This window comes from Astyanax mexicanus, chromosome 3 (assembly GCF_023375975.1).
Source record: "Astyanax mexicanus isolate ESR-SI-001 chromosome 3, AstMex3_surface, whole genome shotgun sequence".
Classification (NCBI taxonomy): Eukaryota; Metazoa; Chordata; class Actinopteri; order Characiformes; family Acestrorhamphidae; genus Astyanax; species Astyanax mexicanus.
The window spans coordinates 23,338,493-23,361,688 of record NC_064410.1 but is presented as its reverse complement, the minus strand read 5'-3'; the positions used below and the strand labels follow the sequence as shown (position 1 = coordinate 23,361,688).

Genomic DNA, 23,196 nt, shown 5'->3' with positions numbered 1-23,196 from the left:
AAGATTTAGGCTAAAGTGTTTTTAAGCACCGGATTAGCAGCCCTTTTTGTTGTGTTTACACCTCGAGCTCTAAAGTGCTTTTTTTGTGACAGTACAGGAAATCATGACTCTTTCAGCTGCTGCTCAGTTGGACAGTTCCACTGTGTTTCTAATGTTGTTGATTCCAAACAGCAAAGCACATTTCCTGATGTACAGCACATTCTGTGAACAAGAGCACATTCTGTATATATTCTGTGAAAATAAAGTTTTTCTTATGTGTTGAATTACATACAACACTCAAATCCAGAAGACGAGCCAAACTATACCTTATACCCTATACAATGTTTCTCGCAGCACCTACATAGTAGGTGTGTTATAAAAATGGTTCTCACATTTTTTTTGGAGTTGACAGCAGTGTGTAAATCGAGTAGCTACTCCCATTTCCCATTCATTTATTTTCTGAGATTATTAACTGAGATTCCTGAGATTTCGTAACTTTTTTTTACATCAATCAAAAATTTTATAGTTGTTCTGTAGGAAAAATACATTTCCCTGCATCCTTATGTAAAACTAATCCAGTTTTAGAATAAGGCGTAAGACACTGATAGCAAATATTGTTTCAAATAGGTTTTCTTACAAATAACATTTTTGGGTCTTTTTCATTGACTGACACTGAACGCCTGAGGGAGTCACCTGACCTCACAACGTTTTGAATGGAATAAATGATCAGGAGCTCATCAAATAATGATGCATTTGAACTTGCCACTTGCCTCCTTGATCCTCTTCCAACATCTTTTCTCAAAGATATTTTCTGACAGCAACATGATGAGGTTATGCAGCTCCACAGAAACATTTTTTGAGGCATTTTTCCAGATTCAGTAAAAGCATGAAAAGCAGCAGATGATCTCTGACCTAGAACTGCTAGGATCTGTGTGCTGCATCAGACAGCATAGACCACTTTAGAATTTTAACATGAATTTCATCAAAAAAAAAAAAAAACACTTTAAACTGACTGTCTGACTGTGTGATATTACTTTGTCTGATATTGATTACTGCCTCTCAAAGTGACAGTATATTATTAATGGTGTTCCACAGGGATCTCTTCTTGGCCCACTTGCTTTGTTTCCACTTAACATGATTTCCATTTAACAGTAGACAGCTTTAGTAGTGCACACTAGCACATATATCTGTAGTACAGGAAGGTCATGAGACTCTAAATTAATGATTCTCATCATCAAACACCATATCTTGGATTAAGGCCATTTTTAGATCTATAGTTGGTATGGTACAAATACATTAATAATGTAATTTTTGTAAACTTGAAGCTTTGTATGTCAGTCCTGATGCTGTTCAGTCTACCTGCTCTGGACTCTGAACTTGCTACACAAAACTTCACTTCCCAGAATGCAAGTACACTGGACTTCTCTGATTCCACTCTTCCAGCTCCCCGAGCTTCTGATTATTCCCACCAGACCTCTGTGTATATATACACCTCTGTTTGCTCCCCACATAGCTGAGTATAGAATCAATTTTTCTAGCTGTTATTTAGTGAGTTTCTTTTGTATTTCTGCCTTTGTTACAAACCATTTTTGTATTTCCCACTTCCGTGTTATTGCCTTGCCCAGTTTATTGTTACTTAGTTGCCGACCTATTTTTGATTCCTCTTTTGCCTTCCCTTTTTGCTTTTTTTTTTTTTTTTTTTTTTTTTTTTTTTTTTAGATTTTCTGTGTATGACCATGGCTTGTTTCAATACTTTTTCTAGTATGTTGTTTATTCTTACTGCCCTTTTGTTAATGACCTTGCCGTCCCTCATAACTCTTGTAAGCTTAACCCCTTTATTAATAAACTCTGTGTCAAGTATCTGTGTGAGCAAGAAAGTAGCATTTTCACAGCAGCTTTAGGTAAGAGATTGTGTAGCCTAGCCTATATTGTATATTTATTCTGCACACAGCATCAAATTGTTGTGTATCGTGAAGCCGGCCCCACCTTCAACTGACATTATTTTTTATTTCTAAAGCGTGGAATGAAGAGACATGTGGTTATCTCATCTTCCTCACACGACAAGTTGTACCGTTGTTGATGATGATGGAAGAAAGAAGAGTCTATAAGACCTTCAGTGCAGGAAGATACAGCTTTATTCATAAGTATGTCCAAAAGCTCAGACGCTGGCAGTAGTCAGGCTAAAGCATGGCACTGATGAACCGACTCCCTAATAAGGTCTCAACCCAGGCCCAACTGCCATGGCCTGACACCATGGTCCAACTCGAATCTCAACTCCAGATCTAATTACCGTATTTTTTTCACTTTAAGACACACCCAAAATTGACAGTGCGCCTTATAATTCGGTGCACCTTATGTATGAATTCTACCAGTCAGCTTGTAAGAAGTAGTAAATCCACTCCACAGAAAGCTTTATAAAGGAGTTTCAGTGAAGTTTCTCCAGCACCAAGGCTGGAGCAGCATTTACTGTGTTAAAACAAGCTATGAGGGATGACCCGCTAGTTGATAATGCCCTGGCTTACTGTAACACTCAGGATTCCTCAGTGTAGTGCGGTCGGGCAGCATTTACTAGCGCTAACCGTGACTAGCGCTGCTGCTAACCGTGCTAAAATACTGGAAATCTAAGCTTTTACCACAAGTTAACGGAAGCGATTTACTCACCCAAACAAACAGTTTTTAGAAAAAAAAAATCAGTGTAGATTAACATACAGCACTTGTTTGACTTTAAAATATATATATTTTTTTCTTTTAGAACTATAGTTTTGTTTACTAAGGGGCTCCCAGTGGCGAGACCTGCTCGAATTAGAAGGGAAACATGGCGACACCCTTGTTCCTTACTATTGTTTTTTAATAATGTGCCTTATAATCTGTTGTGCCTTACGTATGAAAATAGACCAGAAACTAGACGTAAATACAAAAGGGCAGCAGGAACAGGGGGTGTGTTTAAAGAAAAAAATGCAACAAAATATGGTCAGTGACCCAGATGACACAGCTAAAATGCTGAAATCAGATGATTGACACAATCTAAAGGAATTTAACCTTTAGCCTAGGAGGCTGGAACATCTTGTGGGTCATTTACAGGTGCTGGTCAACGAATTAGAATAATTTGAAATAGTGCTTTCATGAAATTCTTTGAATGCATTTTTTGTGTAGAAAGCAAATCAGGTGTTCACCGCACCTGTCCTACTCGTTAGACTAATCACAGAACTCGTTACCTGGAAAAAAATTTGCTCAGCTGAGCTTTCCAAAAGGCCCATTTAGGCCATTTAACTGTGACACTGTTGTTTTATTGAATTAGAATAATGGAGAAACCGTTTCATTGAATTAGAATAATTTTTATTATAATTACAATCATCACTTTCTCAGTATTTTGTGGTTGCCCCCTTGGCTTGTATGACTGCCTGAAGTCTCCGCGGCATCGATTTGACCAGCTTGTCGCAAGTTTCCGCACTCACAGCTTCCCAGGCAGTGCCGATGTTCTGCTTCAGTTGGTCCAGCATAGTAGGCTTTCTGTCGCGAATTTTCCGCTTGACGATGGCCCAAAGGTTTTCAATGACATTGAGGTCAGGCGAGTTGGCCGGCCATACCAAAACTTCAAGCTGTTTTTTAGTGAACCAATCTTTGGTCGACTTTGCCGCATGAGCCGGTGCAAGATCCTGTTGAAATATGAAGTCTTCTTCGCCGAACTGTTCCTCAACAGTCGGAATCAGGAACGTTTCCAGAACATCTTGATATACGGCAGCATTGACAGTCTTCTTGAGGAAGCAGAGTTTCCCTACACCTCGAGCGGACATGCATCCCCAGACCATAACGCTCTGGGGAAACTTGACGGATCTTTTCACGCACTCGTGGTTGTAGGTTTCGCCACCACGACGCCAGACACGAGGACCTTGGTCACCGAAGGAGATGCAGAAGCGTGATTCGTCACTGAAGACCACTTTCTGCCAGTCTTCAGCAGTCCACTCGCCGTGTTCTTTGGCCCACTTCAGCCGTTTCTCCATTTGTTTCTTGTTCAGCATCGGTTTTACTGCTGGAACGCGAGATTTGAAGCAGAGTTCGCGCAGACAACGGTAAGTGGTTGATCTGGAGACGTCAGCGCCGGTCTGCTTGTTCCACAAGTCGGTGAGCTCGGAAGTGGACTTGAACCGGTTGCTGACTGCGATCTTTCTCAGCTGCTTGTTGTCGCGAGCAGAAGTTTTTCGGACGCCGGAACAGTTGGTGCGCTTGCTGCAGTTTTTTTGAGAGCTTTGCAGACGGAAGACTGGCTGATGCCGAGCTGCTCAGCAATTTTAGTTTGGGTCAAGCCTTGTTGGCGAAGGGCTTGAATTTGAGCCACTATTCCGGTTGAGAGGTCGCGCTGCTTACCCATGATTGATTTTACAACTTAGAAATTCTACTCAACCCTGACTTTATACTGCACAGTGAACACTCTTCACAGAAAACAAAAATTCGAGCATTTATTCTAATTCAATGAAACGGTTTCTCCATTATTCTAATTCAATAAAACAACAGTGTCACAGTTAAATGGCCTAAATGGGCCTTTTGGAAAGCTCAGCTGAGCAAATTAACGAGTAAAAAGGTAACGAGTTCTGTGATTAGTCTAACGAGTAGGACAGGTGCGGTGAACACCTGATTTGCTTTCTGCACAAAAAATGCATTCAAAGAATTTCATGATAGCACTATTTCAAATTATTCTAATTCGTTGACCAGCACCTGTACACAGAAATGCTGAAACTGGTAAATAAAAGACAATATCACAATTTAATTTAAAAAATATTCTATTCTATACACTTATAAACTACACTATGTGTGATAAATATGTAGCCACTAATGTTCAAATTAAAATTTCACTTTTAATATAAGTGGTTTATACAATTGGCTTACTTTTTGGGAGGTGATGGCAGTCTGTAAATCAAGTAGCCACTCCCATCTCAATCATTTATGCTGAGGTATTCTCTCCCAAGCAAATTGTTAATATATTTTACAGTTTTTACTCCACCTGCCCAAGTAAAACAAGTGGGTTTTGAAGTAAATGGTTTTGGGAAACACTTGCATTGCTAATAAATGCTTCCAAACATTAGGTTACGCTGTCTCTGTAAGGTTGTTTTGGTTCACATTCCAATGCAATTACAGTTTTCACACCTGCCCAAACAAATCACAGCAAAGGTGATAATGATCCAGAGTCTAATGTACCTGCACTAAAAATGCAGGTGTGAAAATGCTCTAAGACACTCTGTGTGACCAGACAGTAATTAAGAAGCCATGTTCTGTGAGTTTGTTCAGGTAAAAATATTATAGAACATGCATAAAAAAATAAACCAGATAAATCAGCAAAGTCCCATTCTATCGTTTTTCTTTTACTCATTTTAAAATGTGTAGTTGTGGTCTATAGTATGAATTAATTAATGCCATGTGAGCTGTTTTTTTGTGAAAAAAGTGCTCTGGTGATCCGGTATAACCCTGCTTTAGTCCAGTGAAGGAGTGGGTGGGGAGAAAGAATAGGATTTCGGCTCTTGCTCATGAATATTCATGCATGCAAACATATCGCCTCTGATTGGCTAACAGCGCTGCGAGGCAGTGAGATGGACAACAGTTAGAAACATTTTCATTTAACCCTCCTGTTTTGTTACGCGTCAATTTGACCTGTTTTAAAGTTTGAAGATCTAGAAAAAATAGTTAAAAGTATTTTTTCAGTATGAAATTTCTTCTGCTTGTTTTAATTAGTGTAATCAACATATAATATGAAATTGGTTCATCTCACATATTTGCATCCACCTCTGCAAAAACTAAACTAAAACAAAAATTTTAAATGTTATGTTTCAATGTTGTGTAAAACTACTGTTTTATATGTTGGTCTTTCAAAAGTAATAAACATTAAAATAAGTTTGAACATGTATTTTCATAATTTAAGTACCACTATTGCACTAAATACTGTTGATAATATTTAGAAATGGAGTTAGTAATGAAATATTCACACTGCTTGTTAGGATTGTTTTCAGACATCTTTTGAATAATTAAACATGCGATGGGTCAATATGACCTGGGAACACCACTGCTGGTTCTTACATTTGAAAAATAACATAATAGGAGGGTTAAAGACATTTTTGCAGTAATAACAGTCAATGCAATGTTATATGTTACTTTATAACATGTGTAATGCCCTGCTAAGTGCAGTTCAGCCACTGACCTAGTCTTAGAGTCTCTGTAAAATGCAAAATCCACCGGAGATCCTATGCAAACCTAGTTACTTACACACAGAGGTGCGTTGTCCAGGTCCAGAAAGTAAAACTAGCTAAAAATACACCTACCTATCTCAATTGTACTTGTGGTACAATACTTGTGGTACTTGCTAGTGGTGTTCCATAGAGACATTCTAATCATTTGTTCCTTAGCTTTGAATAACTGGGAAAAACATATAACACTGATGTGTTATTTGCACAAATAACACAGGAATAAACTGCCATGATGTTCCTAGCTCTGTTAGCTCCTATCTGACGAAATGTGTCAGCTTCAGCTCTGCTTGTAGGCGGTCGCGAGCCAAGGTGGGCGGTCGCGAGCCAAGGTGGGCGTGGCCATGAATATTAATTCACAGGTTTACGTAAATGCATCTGCTTTTCCTGTTCGACTCGTTTTTTCTGAATCCTGAAAAGTTTAATGCGCAGCATCCATACACAACTAAGAGAGACCTACTGAATTTTACAAAAAGAACAAGAAAAAGTGGATTTTAGAAGAAGGACACCTTTAAACTGATATAAGCAGAGACTGTCCATATTGTTTTTTCCACCAACAGAACGAACACAACCACTGCAGGAACAGAGTTATTGCAGGGTGATGCAAGCCACTGGATCAAATCATCGCCTAACAACTTAAGTGTTTTTCTGATTATTAATTGACCTTTAAACTACACGAAAAGCAGTCACAGTGATTGCCTCATTTTATCGCCAGGAATATAGCACACGCTCAGAAAATGACTCATGAGTCACGAAAATGTCTCACTGACTCACGTGTGCATAATCACAAGCGCTGCCTATATTGTTTAGAACTGTTTCTCACAGCTTTCAGCTTTCCAGGGCCCTTATTTATTACTAAGCGCTGGACAAATCATTAAGTGCAAGCTTATTAAATATTCCATGAGTCAGCTGCAGGAAAAAAAAAAGTGAAAACAGCCATTTATTTCCACACACTTAATATTCCAAACTCACTTCCTGTAATTTCAGACGGTCTTAGGAGTAAAAGGCTGCTTGATATTCCCCTTTTATTTAAGAATTTAATTATGGTTGTGCAATTGCAACTGCAAAGCAATGTAGTTAACTATTTATTTTATTACTATTATTATTATTTTTCTGCTATAGTATCACAGCATAATATTCACGGTTTTCCAAATAATGTAAACCATTCCAACTCTAGATTGTTCAGTCTAAGTGTGTGATGTGTGCTGGTACACAGTTATTGTATCAGACACACATTTCCTAAAATATATATATATATATATATATATATATATATATATATATATATATATATATATATATATATATATTTTTTTTTTTTTTTTTTTTTTTTTTTTGGATTAGTTTTTCAGTATAGGTATAGGAATATATAGGGTGCAAAGATTATGGTACTATTCCAATGTAAGAAAAATACATATGGTACCACAGCAACCACTTGGCAACACCTAAGCAACCACCTTAGGCACCACTGCAACTACCTGGGACACCACAGCAACCTCTGAGCAGTCCAATAGCAACTGTCTGACAGTCTATGTCAGTTACCTTGCCAGACTATAGCATTCATTTAGATATCATAGCAAACACCAATCAACTACTTAGCACCTTCATAGCAAGAAGCAACAACAAAGCACCATAACAACCACCTGGGAAGTAACAGCAACCACAACCACTTACACTACAGCAAAAACCGAGGACACCACAGAAACCACCCAACACAACACCAAAGCAATCCCCCAGAACCACGGCAACTTCCTAGTAGCACCACAGCAACCACCTCGAAACCACTTGGCAACACCATTGAAACCCATTGGGATACCATTGTAACCACTTAGTAGCACTATTGGAATATCCACCAACTGGCAATCAATGACTTAGCAACACCACAGCAACAGCCTAGAACACCACAGAAACCACCGACAGTAACACCACAGCAACCACATAGAAAACCACAGCAACTCTCTAGCAACACTACAGCAACCATTTATCATTCACTTAACAACCCTTTCAAAGCTTGGGGTACTATAGCTACCACTTATTAGCAAAAACACATAGAAAACCTACCAACTGGCAACCAATGACTTGGCAATACCACAGCAACAATCTAAAAGACAACAGAAACCACCCACAGCAACACCGTACCAATCACCTAGAAAATCACAGCAACTGCCTAGCACCACAGCAAACATCTAGCATTCACTTAGCAAAACCATTCCAAAGCTTAGGATATCATAGCAACCACTAAGTTGCACCATAGTAAAAACACATGGAATACCATATCAACCACAGAAACCATATATACCACAGAAACCACCCACAGTAGCACCATAGCAATCACCTGAAAAAAACAAAGCAACTGCCTATAGCAACCACTTAGCAACACTATAGCACCCCAGGGGATACCATAGCAACCACATGGAATACCATATCCACCAACTGGCAATCAAAGAAACCACAGCAACAGCCTAGTACCACAGAAACCATTAAGTATTCACCTAACACCATTTCAAAGCTTGGGATATCATAGCAACCACTTAGTAGCACCATAGCAAAAACACATGAAACACCATATCAGCCAACTGGTAAACAATGACTTAGCAACACCATAGCAACAACCCAGGACACCACAGAAACCACCCACAGCATCACCATAGCAATCACCTGGAAAACCACAGTAACTGCCTATAGCAACCACTTAGCAACACCACAATTATTATCTAGAAAACCACAGGAGCCATTAAGCAACCACATGGCATACTAATCAACTACTAAGCAACACTACAGCAACCGTGTAGCAGCACCAAAATCTTTGAATTATTTCCTGAATTAAATAAGTACACACTCCTTAGGAAAAATAAAACGATAAGCAAATTAACGGACATAAAAAAAAAAAAAAAAAAAAAAAAAAAACGTTTAAGCAGAATAAAATATTTAAAAATTCTACAAATACAGCTACAATTTTTAAAATGACCTATACTTATTTGCCATAGAGGGCTATTAACCCAGTGAAAATGAAATATATTTGAGGATAAGGACAATAAACAATGCTGACACATTTAGAAGAGAACAACTGCATAAACAGAATCAAGAAGAAGAGGAAGAGGAAAGGGAAGAAGAAGAAGAAGAAGAGGAAGAAGAAGAAGAGGATGGTAATCTAGGATCATGCTCAGCAGACTCACACTCAGCCTTGGCACAGATGAGGCTGGCTGTGGGGTAGTTAAAGGAGCGCAGAATGGCACCGATCGCCATGCTCAGATCCTCATTACTGGGATACAGCGTCACCGAGGCGAAGCGCAGGTACGGCAAGCGGGGGGTCTCTTCAGGACCGATCTTTATATGAGGGATCTAGAGAAAAGAAACAGAGAAAGAAGAAGAGATGAGAGGAGAAACGTAGTGCTTAAGGGATTTAATGGTTTAAGAACATGTACAATCACTGTAAGAAAAAAAACAGCTGCACCCAGAAGTTTTAAACAGACATGAATAAAACTTGGTGGGTAGTAATTTCAGAGTGTCACTTAGAATGGCAGCAGGTCATCCACTCTATTGGTGGAGATGGTCAGCATCAAGATCAATGCTTCGTTGTCAAGCAAAACACGTCCAGAAGTCCAGAAGTCCCAAAGCCCTCTTCGTGTTTTCATTGGTGGAAAGCAGATCAGACCCTAACCCTAAATCCTATACGTAACCCTAACCCTAAGCCGCATCGACTGACGTCGTCTATTAGAGCTGACGTATCAGCACGGCCGCCATATTGGAGGAAGGTGTTTAAAACACCTATAATAATCACAACTCTACCAATTTTATCCGATTTTCACACGGTTTTGTTTGGTTTGGTTTGTCAGCACCGTGCACTCAAAACCTGAGGAAAACAGCAAAACAACAGTAATCGTCCCTTTAATCAGGCATTTGAATCGTTTTTAAAAAAGGTAAATAAGGGCGTTTTTCTGGGATTAAAAGCGTGAATTCAGCTGTAACTGGAAATATCTGCACTGCAAAACTGCGCCAAACTGCTGGTACACAGCTTTTACCATGTGCGTTTACAAGCACGTGCCCAACCATGTGGATGGAGGTCATGCGGATACCTCCTGTATACTCCTGCCTACAGGGACTACAGGAATGTTATGTGACTGATTACAACTCTACACACTACTACTTAATGTGTAACTGAAGAAATATGACCAAGGAATATGACTGAATAACCCTTCATAATAACCCTCATCTTCCTTCTAAAAAAACATTGTAATCTGACACTTCTTTCTGGGTGCGATACACTGGTGGAGAATGCGAGTCCCAAGCTTTATATAAGGGGGCGAGGGATATAGTGTAGGATATACTGAAGGATACAGTGTGTAAAGGGCAAAAATGATTGACATTTCCTAGTGACAGAGTGCTGGCATAGGTTTTGACTCATGGTAAGAATGAACACACATCCCCAACCTCAATCTCTCCACTCACCTCCTTCTCCCCACATATATGACTAACAGTGGATCCAGAGGCTGGACTGGAGGCGGGGCCTATGACGGAAACCACGCCCTTTGGCAAGATCTGACACACTGGAAGAGAAGAACCGAGATATAGGTTAAACAGTTGCAAGGAATAGACAGAGAGAATGAAAGAAAGATAGATAGAGAGAGTGGAAGAGAGAGAGAGAGAGAGTGGGCAGAGGGGGGAAGAAAAAAAAAAAAAAACACATCTTGGAGGCAGTCCAGTTCTGTCTGTGTTCTGTTCCTAGATGATATATCAAATTAGGAGTCAATGTGAAGCTCTTTTTGATTAATTGCATCAATAAACACAGTGAAGATTTATGCTCGGCCTAGTGGAGATTGCTGCTGCTCTCATTCTGGGAAGGAAAAAAAAAGTGTGTGTTTGTGTGTGTATTTGTATGTGTGTGTATTTGTGTGTGTGTGTGATTTGTGTGTTTGTGCATGCGTGTGTGTATAATTGCCCCTCATTTACAGGCACAAAAGCACAGACTGCACTTAAATGTATGTTTTTATGTGTGCGCATGTTGTGTTTGTGTGTGTTTGTGTGTGTGTGTGTGTGTGTCTGTCAAGCCTCCTGCTGCTTGAAGCATGAATGCGGGTCAATTAACTCAGCAGAACTGTTGCACTTAATCAGGTATGGCAGACGTACACAAGTCCCTACATTTCTGTAAGTAAAAAGAGAACGAAAAAGAAAATATTATTTTTTTCTTTTTTTCTTAGTTTATTTTTATTTTTTAATTTAGGTAAAAAGGAACTTGATCCGAAATGTATTTTAAGTAAAACCAACAAAGTGTTTCTGTAAAAAGGGGCTTTTAATTTGTTAATTTTAAAACATGTTTTTTTTTATTTTTTTTTAATAAGCACAACCCTAAACCTTATTGTAAATAATATATTTTGCCAGAACAATTTTATTACAATTTTCATACAAGTTTATTCTTTTTAAACTAGATAAAAATGCCAACTATCTGAAATCAAATCCCTCCTGGGTTTTCAGTTATTTGCTGATTTTAAAAGACTGGTGGTAAAGATACCAGAAATATACCAAAAAAATTGGTGTCAGTTTTGTTTATTCAGATTTTTTTTTTTAGAATTCTTTAAACAGAAAACCACATTGTTTCCCACCTCACAGAACTAAATGATTTAACTTTTTTTTTTTAAATCGATTATTCAATATTAATATCAATATTAACCAATATTAAATACGGTTAAGATTAAGATAGCTGTGTATAGATATAGTACAGGTATGGGGGTCATGGGACATACCATATTGGCAACCCACTCTGCATGATTCGATGTCTGAACGCCAAAGTAAATCTGTGTGATTAAAATGTTAAATTAAAATATTAAGAGTATTGAGTCTGCTTTAAACATGTAGTGAGTGAAAGAACAGATTTGTCTTGGGAAAAGCAGCCATTATATGTTGGTAGTAGGAAGTAAAATATAGGTGTTATAAGTGAAATTTTAAGTGACAGAAATACAGTGTTTTCAGTGGCAGTCGGTATTATTTTGTTTCTAAACTGAAAACAGGAGCATTTCTAAGTGGAGAAGAGATAAAATATTGTGTGTAATGCTATCAGTGTACTGAAACGACCATTCCTGCTAAGCCTAATACAGTATATTCATTCTAAAAACTGGGGTGTCGATCGTATTTCGCGGAAGTTCGCGTCTTTATGTACTTACGTCACATGTACAGCCTCTAAAAGAGGATCCGGCTCAGTTTTACTGAACATAAGCGACTGGTGGAGCAATGGAGATTTCAGAAGAGGAAACTCAGACCTCAGTAGCTCATTCATTCACACTGACAAAACTGACCATATATAATAACTCTCTTACATCCTCTGAATACATTTCTCTCAGCAGAGTTTCTGAGCGCGCTCTCTCTCTTTCTCTCTCTGACTGAACATAACCTGGAATGGGATGCATCCGCTCTGAAAGGAGACCACATCACACCCGTCCAGTTTAAAATGATTCCTCCGCATGTTTGGTGCAATTACCCATTCTCACCAGAGAGGACACTAAATCCCCCAAATCCCAAAACTTATGCACATCAGCTTTTGATAAACCCTTTTATTGGTAGTTTTTTAGACAGGGATTCAATGGAAAAATCATCATTCAAAATGCTGTGTAGTCCAAAACTAGTCTTCCTTTCTATCTAGGAAAATAACCATTAGTGTTAATTTAACACTAAGTTCCTTTTTTTTTTTAACACTATTAGGGCCTTATTTTAGTTATCTATATTTCACCGGTTAATAACAGATTGTGCATCTGTATTTAGGTGTATATTAGGTGTTACTGTGCAAAAAATATGCCATGCTCAGCTCGAAAAGTGCAATAGGCATGAACTGATTCTCTTAATTAAATCAGGGTGTGTTTTGGGCGCAACGTTAAATAAACCAATCAGTGTGTCACTTGCCATTCCCTTTAAGAGCCAGGTGTGTTCTGACTTTGGCGCATTGGTATCTTAACAGCGCATTGCTTTGTGCGTCACAGCAGAGGAAACTGAACTGCGCATTCACGCTGTAAAAGAAGACCAAAAGTTCATTTAAGGGAACAACAATGTTATTTTATTTTTATTCTGTATAATTTTGAGTTAAAAGTCTTTAAGTTAAGTTTGTGTAGGTGGAATGGACCTTAGGAATGGACTCAACAGGAGATTGGCTGTTGTCTAGGTTCATGTCAGTCAGTGGCGCACCTGTGTTTTCAGCTGCCGAAATAGCAATACGCCACAAATTTACTTGAACACACATCACCTCCAGACCACAGCGTAGATATATTCCTAAACTCTGATGCTATTTTAACACCGTGGGCACAAGGCATGAAAATAGACTGTTGGTGGGGTGTAAGATAGCAAAGAGCATCATGACGCACCCTATGCGTGGTGTACAATAGGGCCCATAGTGTTTAATGATTAAACACTAGACAAATGTACTATTTACCCCAAAAATCTACTTATGTACTGCATAGTACATATTTTAGTATCTAATTGTGCACTTAGCAGTGAAACCTGCACATGCTCCCGCTGTCCGTGCCGCTGCTGTGATAATAAGGACTCTGCATACAGTAATCTGTGTGAAATCGTTCTTGTGTGTGAACGGTCTTTTATCTGTTTTAACGCTCTAAATGTTCTGCCACCTGCGTGCCTCTCTGACAGCCTGTGCGTTTTTGTTCCAACAAAGATCTTTTTTAATCTGCAGATTCTGACCTTGTTCAACCCATCTGCACAATTTACAGAACAAATACAGAGAGTCGCTTTCCGCTATGATGCTTCTAACCATGGAAATTCCATCACCAGCAGCACACCTGATTAAACATAATTGAGTATTGATCAAATAAAGCAGCTGTTGAATGATAACTACATGTTTTGTATAAAAATAAACGGTAAATTGTATTTTTTTTTTAATATTGGTGTTTTCCTTGAAAAGAAAATCACATAATTACAACCTCAAATCACAAAACAGTGGGACAGTCAGGAAAATGCTAATTAAAAAAAAAAAAGAACTTTCATTTGATTGCAGATGGTGTGAAGCCAAGATATTTCATGTTTTGTCTGCTCAACTTCACTTCGTTTTTTTTTTTTTTTTTTTTTTTAAATACCTCCACTACTGGATTTTAGACCTGCCAAAAAATGTTTCAAACATAAAAAAAAAAACAAATAAAGTGAAACTGAAAATGCGCACTGTAAACAGATGAATTAGTATTTCAGATTTTTTTTTTTTGTAAAAGAAATGGACCATCCAGACTGCTATCAGCAATAAGTCCAAAAAAAGCCAGCATCTGTTGCTCTAATAGAGAAATGCCCTCAAGATGCTATCTTTCAATTTTTTTTTGAGCCTCTGTCTGAGCTTTATTATAACATGTCCAAACAGCACACCTACTTATAATCACTGTGCATACAGTAATATGTGTGTAATCGTATTTTATTTGTTTTAATGCTGTGTGGCATTTTTAAGACCTTTGTAAGATGCATTTAAAATGTTTTTTAGATAAATAAAGACTTTTCTTTTTGATAAATACATTTGAGACTGTTGAAGACCTTTTATAGATCTGCAGATACCCTGTACAAAGTTTTACAAGCAGAAACAAAACATTTACAGTTGAGATCAATTTTAAAGTTTAAAACTTTTAGCAGTGTCTGAAGACTTGTGTGTGTGTACTCACTCGTATCAGTGGTTTCGTACTGCGAGTCCCTCTGCAGCTCAAAGATGTCCACCTCCACACGGGCCAGCGCCGGTCCCTCCATCAGGCTGTTGATGTTCTCTCGAGCAAGCGCCAGGGCCAAGCGCTCCCCACGCCCACACGCTGACTGGTCATCTAGAATGGCCGCTGAACAGAAACACAGTGGGATAAAACCCAATTACAGATCTGCGGGCAAAATGTCAGCTTTTCAGAACAGTCCAGATAACGTCACCTTTTATCTATGATGTTGCGCAGAGTAGGCATTTACAGATGCATTATGGGGTTTAACAATTTGAGAAACATTTAAAATTTTGGTTTTATTTAAAACTGTGTTTGTGGAAACCAATGACTGTAAAAAAAAAAAAAACATAGACCTTTCTTTTTAGAAAAATTGAGACAAATGTGTCCGCCTTGTTAGCATGTCTTCTACCAGCTTTGTCCAACATCTGTTTTAGACACAGCATTAGCTAATAACCAGATCCGTCAATCTTTGGACCCTATTTTAGAGATCTATAGCTCACCAGCCAATTGCTTATAGCAAAGCTGGATTTAAAGCTGGCACTAATGTGCCAATATCAGCACAAAGAAAACTACCTGTTGAAAAGAAGACACTGCAGATGTTAAACCAGTATCGAATAGGGGTGTGACGAGTCACTAATATCACGAAACGAGACAAGACTCGATACTGGGTTCACGACAACGAGACGAGGTTTAAAAATAAATTTTTAAAATGAAAAAATGGCTTGAAAACTAGAGTTTTATTTGACAAATTCATATACCGCAAACTTAACAGACTGGTTTCTCTCACACATTGATTCTATAAGAAATAGAAATAAAAATAAAACTTTTGTAGGTCTTATATAGTGCAAACAATAAGTGCAAACCACAACCAGTCATATTAAGCCTATGGTTTGTATCTCTTGTAATTTAACTATGCATAACCATAACCAGTCATATTAAGACTATGCTTGAAGTGCAAACAGAGACAGAACATTTTTTTAATACAGTACAGAGCTAAGGGATTATTACAGCTGCCTATGAAACAGTCACATGTAGGATTTATTTACAGTATTTACGTATGGTTTGTGTCTTGTTGGTCACTCTGTTACCGTTTATTGTTTCCAAGTAGCAGAAGCATCTTCTATGCCAGGGGTATTTAATAAGAATTCAGTATGGTCCAGTTATACAAAATTCTCTCTGTTGCGCTCGGCGTGACTTTAGTTTCCGCCCGTTCTCCGCTCGTTCTCGGGCTCCCGATCTCCTTATAAAGGCGTTTTTTTCACGGCCGCGTCCCAATTCAACAGCCGGAGCAGCGGGACCACAGCACAAGTTATCTTTACTCAAGGGATGCCTGCTTTACGGTGGCCGAGAAAGCCCAGCGCAGTGCAAATTGAAAAGCGCTGCAAAAGCACAAAACACATCCATCAAAATTACAACACAGGCGCAGCAAATAGAAAAACGCGCTGCAAATAGAAAAACGCGCTGCAAATAGAACCACAACACAACAAAAGTGAGTCACAACACAACGGAATTTTCCCAGGGGACCTTAAAAGATGCTGTACCAGCTAAGCTGCGTCTTCAGTAACGTCTCGGACTTCACTATGTGTACAAAGGACAATAAGTGGCAAACAAGGCGTTTTGTGAAGCAGAACGTTTAATAATATGCACACAACCGTGGTAATCACAGGTAATAAACATTACTTACTTTTCAGAAGCTTGTTTGCCACTTATTGTCCTTTGTATACAGCAGGTACAGCATCTTTTAAGGTCCCCCGGGAAAATTCTGTTGTGTTGTGACTCACTTCTGTTGTGTTGTGGTTGTATTTGCAGCGCGTTTTTCTATTTGCTGCGCCTGTGTTGTAATTTTGATGGATGTGTTTTGTGCTTTTGCAGCGCTTTTCAATTTGCACTGCGCTGGGCTTTCTCGGCCACCGTACTGCTTGAATAATTGACATGCATCTTTCCAAGACTGTAAAATACATTTTAGCTAAAGAGCACTTCAGTGCACTTTTTTCACTACACTGAATTCATGTTTGCCAAACAAAGCTAAATGTTAAAAGACATACATTAAAAATGGGCAATTATCTTACATTTTCAAAATACATTTGAGTACTGAATTTCATTATTTTATCTGGGCGCACATGGGAAAAAGTGAAGTGGCTCAATAAATGTAATAAACACAAACAATAAAAAATAATAATTAGGTACACTTGACATCTTAAATCCTCGTGCAGCAATATTAATGTGATTTATCAGCTTTCTGAATCCTACCGTCCATCGTCTGCACTAATCACCAGGAACTAAGTTAAGCTCCTAACGACAGGTCTAGAGCTGTAGTTGGAACGACGCAGCTGAACCACGATAGTTGCGAACATTCGCTGGAACTACGGTTCTGGGAAACACTTAGCTTAACTAAGGTTCGCACTATGTAAGTTACTAACGTGGTTACCTCCATAGTTCCAGCTCCGCTTTTGGGAAACACCTGCGTCGCAGCTGCATCGTCCAGACTATGTAAGTTGCTAACGTAGTTAGCAACGTAGTTAGCAACTACGCCTTCGGGAAACGTACCCCAGATTGACTGAAGAGAGCGTTTGGTGATCTTACCCCACTCGTGATTGGTCAGTGAGTTTACTTCGCCGCAAAGCGTGTATAGAATTAAATCCTTCTCAGTAGGTTTGGGTCTGCATTGGACAACGTTTGGCTCCGGACCCGGACCGCGGTCCGCCCATTAGTGACCTCTGATCTGTGCAAATACCCCGAATTTTCCTCTTCTGTTCATTGCTCAACCACCACACTCGCTGCTAATGTGTTGCCAGATCCCACTAAAAAAGTCCACACTAAACTGTTTTTTTTTTCTCCTGCAAGACAGGTTTAAGCTTGACGTCACATTTTAATCTCGCGAGATCTCGTGCCATGAGATCTCGTCACACCCCTAGTATCGAATGAAAATGCCATTGAAAGATACAGCTCTGGAAAAAAATGAAGATACCACATCAGTTTCTGAATCCGTTTCTCCGATTTCTGTTTTATTCTATAAACTACGCACAACATTTCTCCCAAATTCCAAATAAAAATCATTTAGAGCATTTATTTGCAGAAAATGAGAAATAGCTGAAATAACAAAAAAGATGCAGAGCTTTCAGACCCCAAATAATGAAATAAAGAAAACAAGTTCATATTCATAAAGTTTTAAGAGATCTGAAACCAATATTTGGGGGAATAACCCTGTTTTTTAATCACAGTATTCATGCATCTTGGCATGTTCTCCTCCACCAGTCTTACACACTGCTTTTGGATTTTAAAATTCAAACAATTAAGCTTGGTTTGATGGCTTGTGATCAGTCATCTTCCTCTTGATTATATTCCACAGGTTTTCAATTTGGTAAAATCAAAGAAACTCTTCTAAAAACATTTTTAAGTGGTCTCTTATTTTTTTCCAGAGCTGTTTATAGGTCGAGGCTTTGTGTATATACTTATTCTTGTATACATATAATTGTTTCAAACCTATTCTGCATTTTAAATTTAACATTGTACTATCCCAAAAAAATTTAGCAGTGGCAATTGAGAATATATCTTGCATATATTTGTTCTTCATATATCCACCAAATTAAAGTGTTTTTCTTTTTCATTGACGGTAGTAGAATTAGAACTAAAGAGAGCTTGAAAGCTAAATTAAAGCAGCTTTATTCACTCTGAAAAGAGACTGCACCACAAAACACGTTTTAAAAGTACTTTTTAGCATGCTTGGTTCAATTCCACATTATCACTAAAAAAAAAAAAAAAACACATTATCACTAAAAACGTACAGACTGTCCCTTTAAATTATAAATTGGTTGGTCATTTTTAATGTGTATATCTACAGTTGAGTTGAGGTGCATTTAAATCCACACTGTATACAATCATTGAAACGTTATATTTATAAATGTATGATCATATATGCAAGTGATTACAACATTAGAGTAAAATGACACGTTTTGGGGGAAAACTGCAAAAACTGTTAAAAGAGGGCTCTAGTATATCTAGATATAGCAGATATGGCATATTCACGGTGTCATTTAGGTCCCCAGGAAATTATAAATGTATAAATGTGTACACAAAAAAAAACCTTTAAAATACATTTTATTATTAAACATAGTGTCTTTTACATTGATCTAATTGCAAAAGTAAAAAAGTAATACAAAAAAATACTTAGAACGCTGAAAAAATTGCATTTGTTACCTGTCCCCATTCTCTAACTATAGACTTTACCATGAAATATAATTATTACAATCCTGTATTTTTTTTTCATTGTTGTGTGACTCCAAATCCCATCTATGCTTAATTTTTTTATTTTTTCATAATAAATCCCTAATATTTAAGTTAAAATACACATTTTAGTTGTATCCCTGGGGTTCACTCATTCCTGCTACTGTAAAACATAAAACATTACCCCATCTGAAACATCTGGAACATTCTACAAGTCACATCTACAACAGGAAGTGGCATCAGTTGATTCTTCTGAAGACCATGGAAAGACCAAAGTTAAGTTCCCTCACTGTATGACTGAGGAGGTCAATCTTAACACTCAGTCCTGTTACCTAAATTCATTCTAAGAGCTTGTTTGTTTCTTATTTTAAAAAAATGTTACATTTTGGGGAAATCATTAGAATGTGCTCATTGTTCTCATTCTATTAGCATAAGCACCATTTAGCTATTTTTCGTGTTTTTGCTCATTCTGTGATAAAAAACCTATTCCTGTTACTTTAATTTCTGTCACTCAAAACATAAAAAGTAAAAGGAGTGAGTTCCAATAACAGGACTGAGTGCGAGTAACAGGAGTGAGTTCTAGTAACAAGAATGAGTGCGAGTAACAGGAGTGAGTTCTAGTAACAAGAATGAGTGCGAGTAACAGGAGTGAGTTTTAGTAACAAGAATGAGTGCGAGTAACAGGAGTGAGTTTTAGTAACAAGAATGAGTGCGAGTAACAGGAGTGAGTTTTAGTAACAAGAATGAGTGTGAGTAACAGGAGGGTGTTCTAGTAACAAGAATAAGTGTGAGTAACAGGAGTGAGTTTTAGTAACAAGAATGAGTGTGAGTAGCAGAAGTGAGTTCTAGTAACAAGAATGAGTGCGAGTAACAGGAGTGAGTTCTAGTAACAAGAATGAGTGCGAGTAACAGGAGGGTGTTCTAGTAACAAGAATAAGTGTGAGTAACAGGAGTGAGTTTTAATAACAAGAATGAGTGCGAGTAACAGGAATGAGTTCTGGGAACAAGAATGAGTGCGAGTAACAAAAATGAGTGCGACTAACAGGAGTGAGTTCTAGTAACGAGAATGAGTGCGAGTAACAGTAGTGAGTTCTAGTAACAAAAATGAGTGCAAGTAACAGGAGTGAGTTCTAGTAACAAGGACTGAGTGCCAGTAACAGGAGTGAGTTCTAGTAACAAGAATGAGTGCAAGTAACAGGAGTGAGTTCTAGTAACAAGGACTGAGTGCCAGTAACAGTAACAGGAGTGAGTTCTAGTAACAAGAATGAGTGTGAGTAACAGGAGTGAGTTCTAGTAACAAGAATGAGTGTGAGTAACAGGAGTGAGTTCTAGTAACAAGAATGAGTGCGAGTAACAGGAGTGAGTTTTAGTAACAAGAATGAGTGCGAGTAACAGGAGTGAGTTTTAGTAACAAGAATGAGTGCAAATAACAGGATTGAGTTCTGGGAACAAGAATGAGTGCAAGTAACAGGAGTGAGTTCTAGTAACAAGGACTGAGTGCCAGTAACAGGAGTGAGTTCTAGTAACAAGAATGAGTGCGAGTAACAGGAGTGAGTTCTAGTAACAAGAATGAGTGCAAGTAACAGGAGTGAGTTCTAGTAACAAGGACTGAGTGCCAGTAACAGTAACAGGAGTGAGTTCTAGTAACAAGAATGAGTGCGAGTAACAGGAGTGAGTTCTAGTAACAAGAATGAGTGCGAGTAACAGGAGTGAGTTCTAGTAACAAGAATGAGTGCGAGTAACAGAAGTGAGTTTTAGTAACAAGAATGAGTGTGAGTAACAGGATTGAGTTCTGGGAACAAGAATGAGTGCGAGTAACAAGAATGAGTGCGAGTAACAGGAGTGAGTTCTAGTAACAAGAATGAGTGCGAGTAACAGAAGTGAGTTTTAGTAACAAGAATGAGTGCGAGTAACAGGAGTGAGTTCTAGTAACAAGGACTGAGTGCCAGTAACAGTAACAGGAGTGGGTTCTAGTAACAAGAATGAGTGCGAGTAACAGGAGTGAGTTCTAGTAACAAGAATGAGTGTGAGTAACAGGAGTGAGTTCTAGTAACAAGAATGGGTGCGAGTAACAGGAGTGAGTTTTAGTAACAAGAATGAGTGTGAGTAACAGGATTGAGTTCTGGGAACAAGAAAGAGTGTGAGTAACAAGAATGAGTGCGAGTAACAGGAGTGAGTTCTAGTAACAAGAATGGGTGCGAGTAACAGGAGTGAGTTTTAGTAACAAGAATGAGTGCGAGTAACAGGATTGAGTTCTGGGAACAAGAATGAGTGCGAGTAACAAGAATGAGTGCGAGTAACAGGAGTGAGTTCTAGTAACAAGAATGAGTGCGAGTAACAGAAGTGAGTTTTAGTAACAAGAATGTGTGCGAGTAACAGGATTGAGTTCTAGTAACAAGAATGAGTGCGAGTAACAACAATGAGTGCGAGTAACAGGAGTGAGTTCTAGTAACAAGAATGAGTGCGAGTAACAGGAGTGAGTTCTAGTAACAAGAATGAGTGCGAGTAACAGGAGTGAGTTCTAGTAACAAGAATGAGTGTGAGTAACAGGAGTGAGTTCCAGTAACAAGAATGAGTGCGAGTAACAGGAGGGTGTTCTAGTAACAAGAATAAGTGTGAGTAACAGGAGTGAGTTTTAGTAACAAGAATGAGTGCGAGTAACAGGATTGAGTTCTGGGAACAATAATGAGTGCGAGTAACAAGAATGAGTGTGAATAACAGGAGTGAGTTCTAAGAACAAGAATGAGTGTGAGTAACAGGAGTGAGTTCTAGGAACAAGAATGAGTGTGAGTAACAGGAGTGAGTTTTAGTAACAAGAATGAGTGCAAATAACAGGATTGAGTTCTGGGAACAAGAACGAGTGCGAGTAACAGGAGTGAGTTCTAGTAACAAGAATGAGTGTGAGTAACAGGAGTGAGTTTTAGTAACAAGAATGAGTGCGAGTAACAGGATTGAGTTCTAGGAACAAGAATAAGTGCAAGTAACAGGAGTGAGTTCTAGTAACAAGAATGAGTGTGAGTAACAGGAGTGAGTTCTAGTAACAAGAATGAGTGTGAGTAACAGGAGTGAGTTCTAGTAACAAGAATGGGTGCGAGTAACAGGAGTGAGTTTTAGTAACAAGAATGAGTGTGAGTAACAGGATTGAGTTCTGGGAACAAGAAAGAGTGTGAGTAACAAGAATGAGTGCGAGTAACAGGAGTGAGTTCTAGTAACAAGAATGGGTGCGAGTAACAGGAGTGAGTTTTAGTAACAAGAATGAGTGCGAGTAACAGGATTGAGTTCTGGGAACAAGAATGAGTGCGAGTAACAAGAATGAGTGCGAGTAACAGGAGTGAGTTCTAGTAACAAGAATGAGTGCGAGTAACAGAAGTGAGTTTTAGTAACAAGAATGTGTGCGAGTAACAGGATTGAGTTCTAGTAACAAGAATGAGTGCGAGTAACAACAATGAGTGCGAGTAACAGGAGTGAGTTCTAGTAACAAGAATGAGTGCGAGTAACAGGAGTGAGTTCTAGTAACAAGAATGAGTGCGAGTAACAGGAGTGAGTTCTAGTAACAAGAATGAGTGTGAGTAACAGGAGTGAGTTCCAGTAACAAGAATGAGTGCGAGTAACAGGAGGGTGTTCTAGTAACAAGAATAAGTGTGAGTAACAGGAGTGAGTTTTAGTAACAAGAATGAGTGCGAGTAACAGGATTGAGTTCTGGGAACAATAATGAGTGCGAGTAACAAGAATGAGTGTGAATAACAGGAGTGAGTTCTAAGAACAAGAATGAGTGTGAGTAACAGGAGTGAGTTCTAGGAACAAGAATGAGTGTGAGTAACAGGAGTGAGTTTTAGTAACAAGAATGAGTGCAAATAACAGGTTTGAGTTCTGGGAACAAGAACGAGTGCGAGTAACAGGAGTGAGTTCTAGTAACAAGAATGAGTGTGAGTAACAGGAGTGAGTTTTAGTAACAAGAATGAGTGCGAGTAACAGGATTGAGTTCTAGGAACAAGAATAAGTGCAAGTAACAGGAGTGAGTTCTAGTAACAAGAATGAGTGCGAGTAACAGGAGTGAGTTCTAGTAACAAGAATGGGTGCGAGTAACA

At 38.5% G+C, this 23,196-nt stretch overlaps 1 protein-coding gene across 2 annotated transcripts in view; it reads right to left on the bottom strand.

The window, feature by feature from the left end:
- Positions 1–23,196, bottom strand: part of LOC103033741 (glutamate receptor ionotropic, kainate 5) — a 239,690-nt gene that overhangs the window by 78,961 nt on the left and 137,533 nt on the right. For both annotated transcript variants that reach the window (XM_049476212.1, XM_049476214.1), the window contains exons 4-6: positions 14,846–15,010; positions 10,659–10,756; positions 9,386–9,551 (exon numbers count right to left, since the gene is read on the bottom strand). In XM_049476212.1, the coding sequence (XP_049332169.1) occupies positions 9,386–9,551; positions 10,659–10,756; positions 14,846–15,010 (429 nt within the window). The remainder of the gene's footprint in view (positions 1–9,385; positions 9,552–10,658; positions 10,757–14,845; positions 15,011–23,196) is intronic.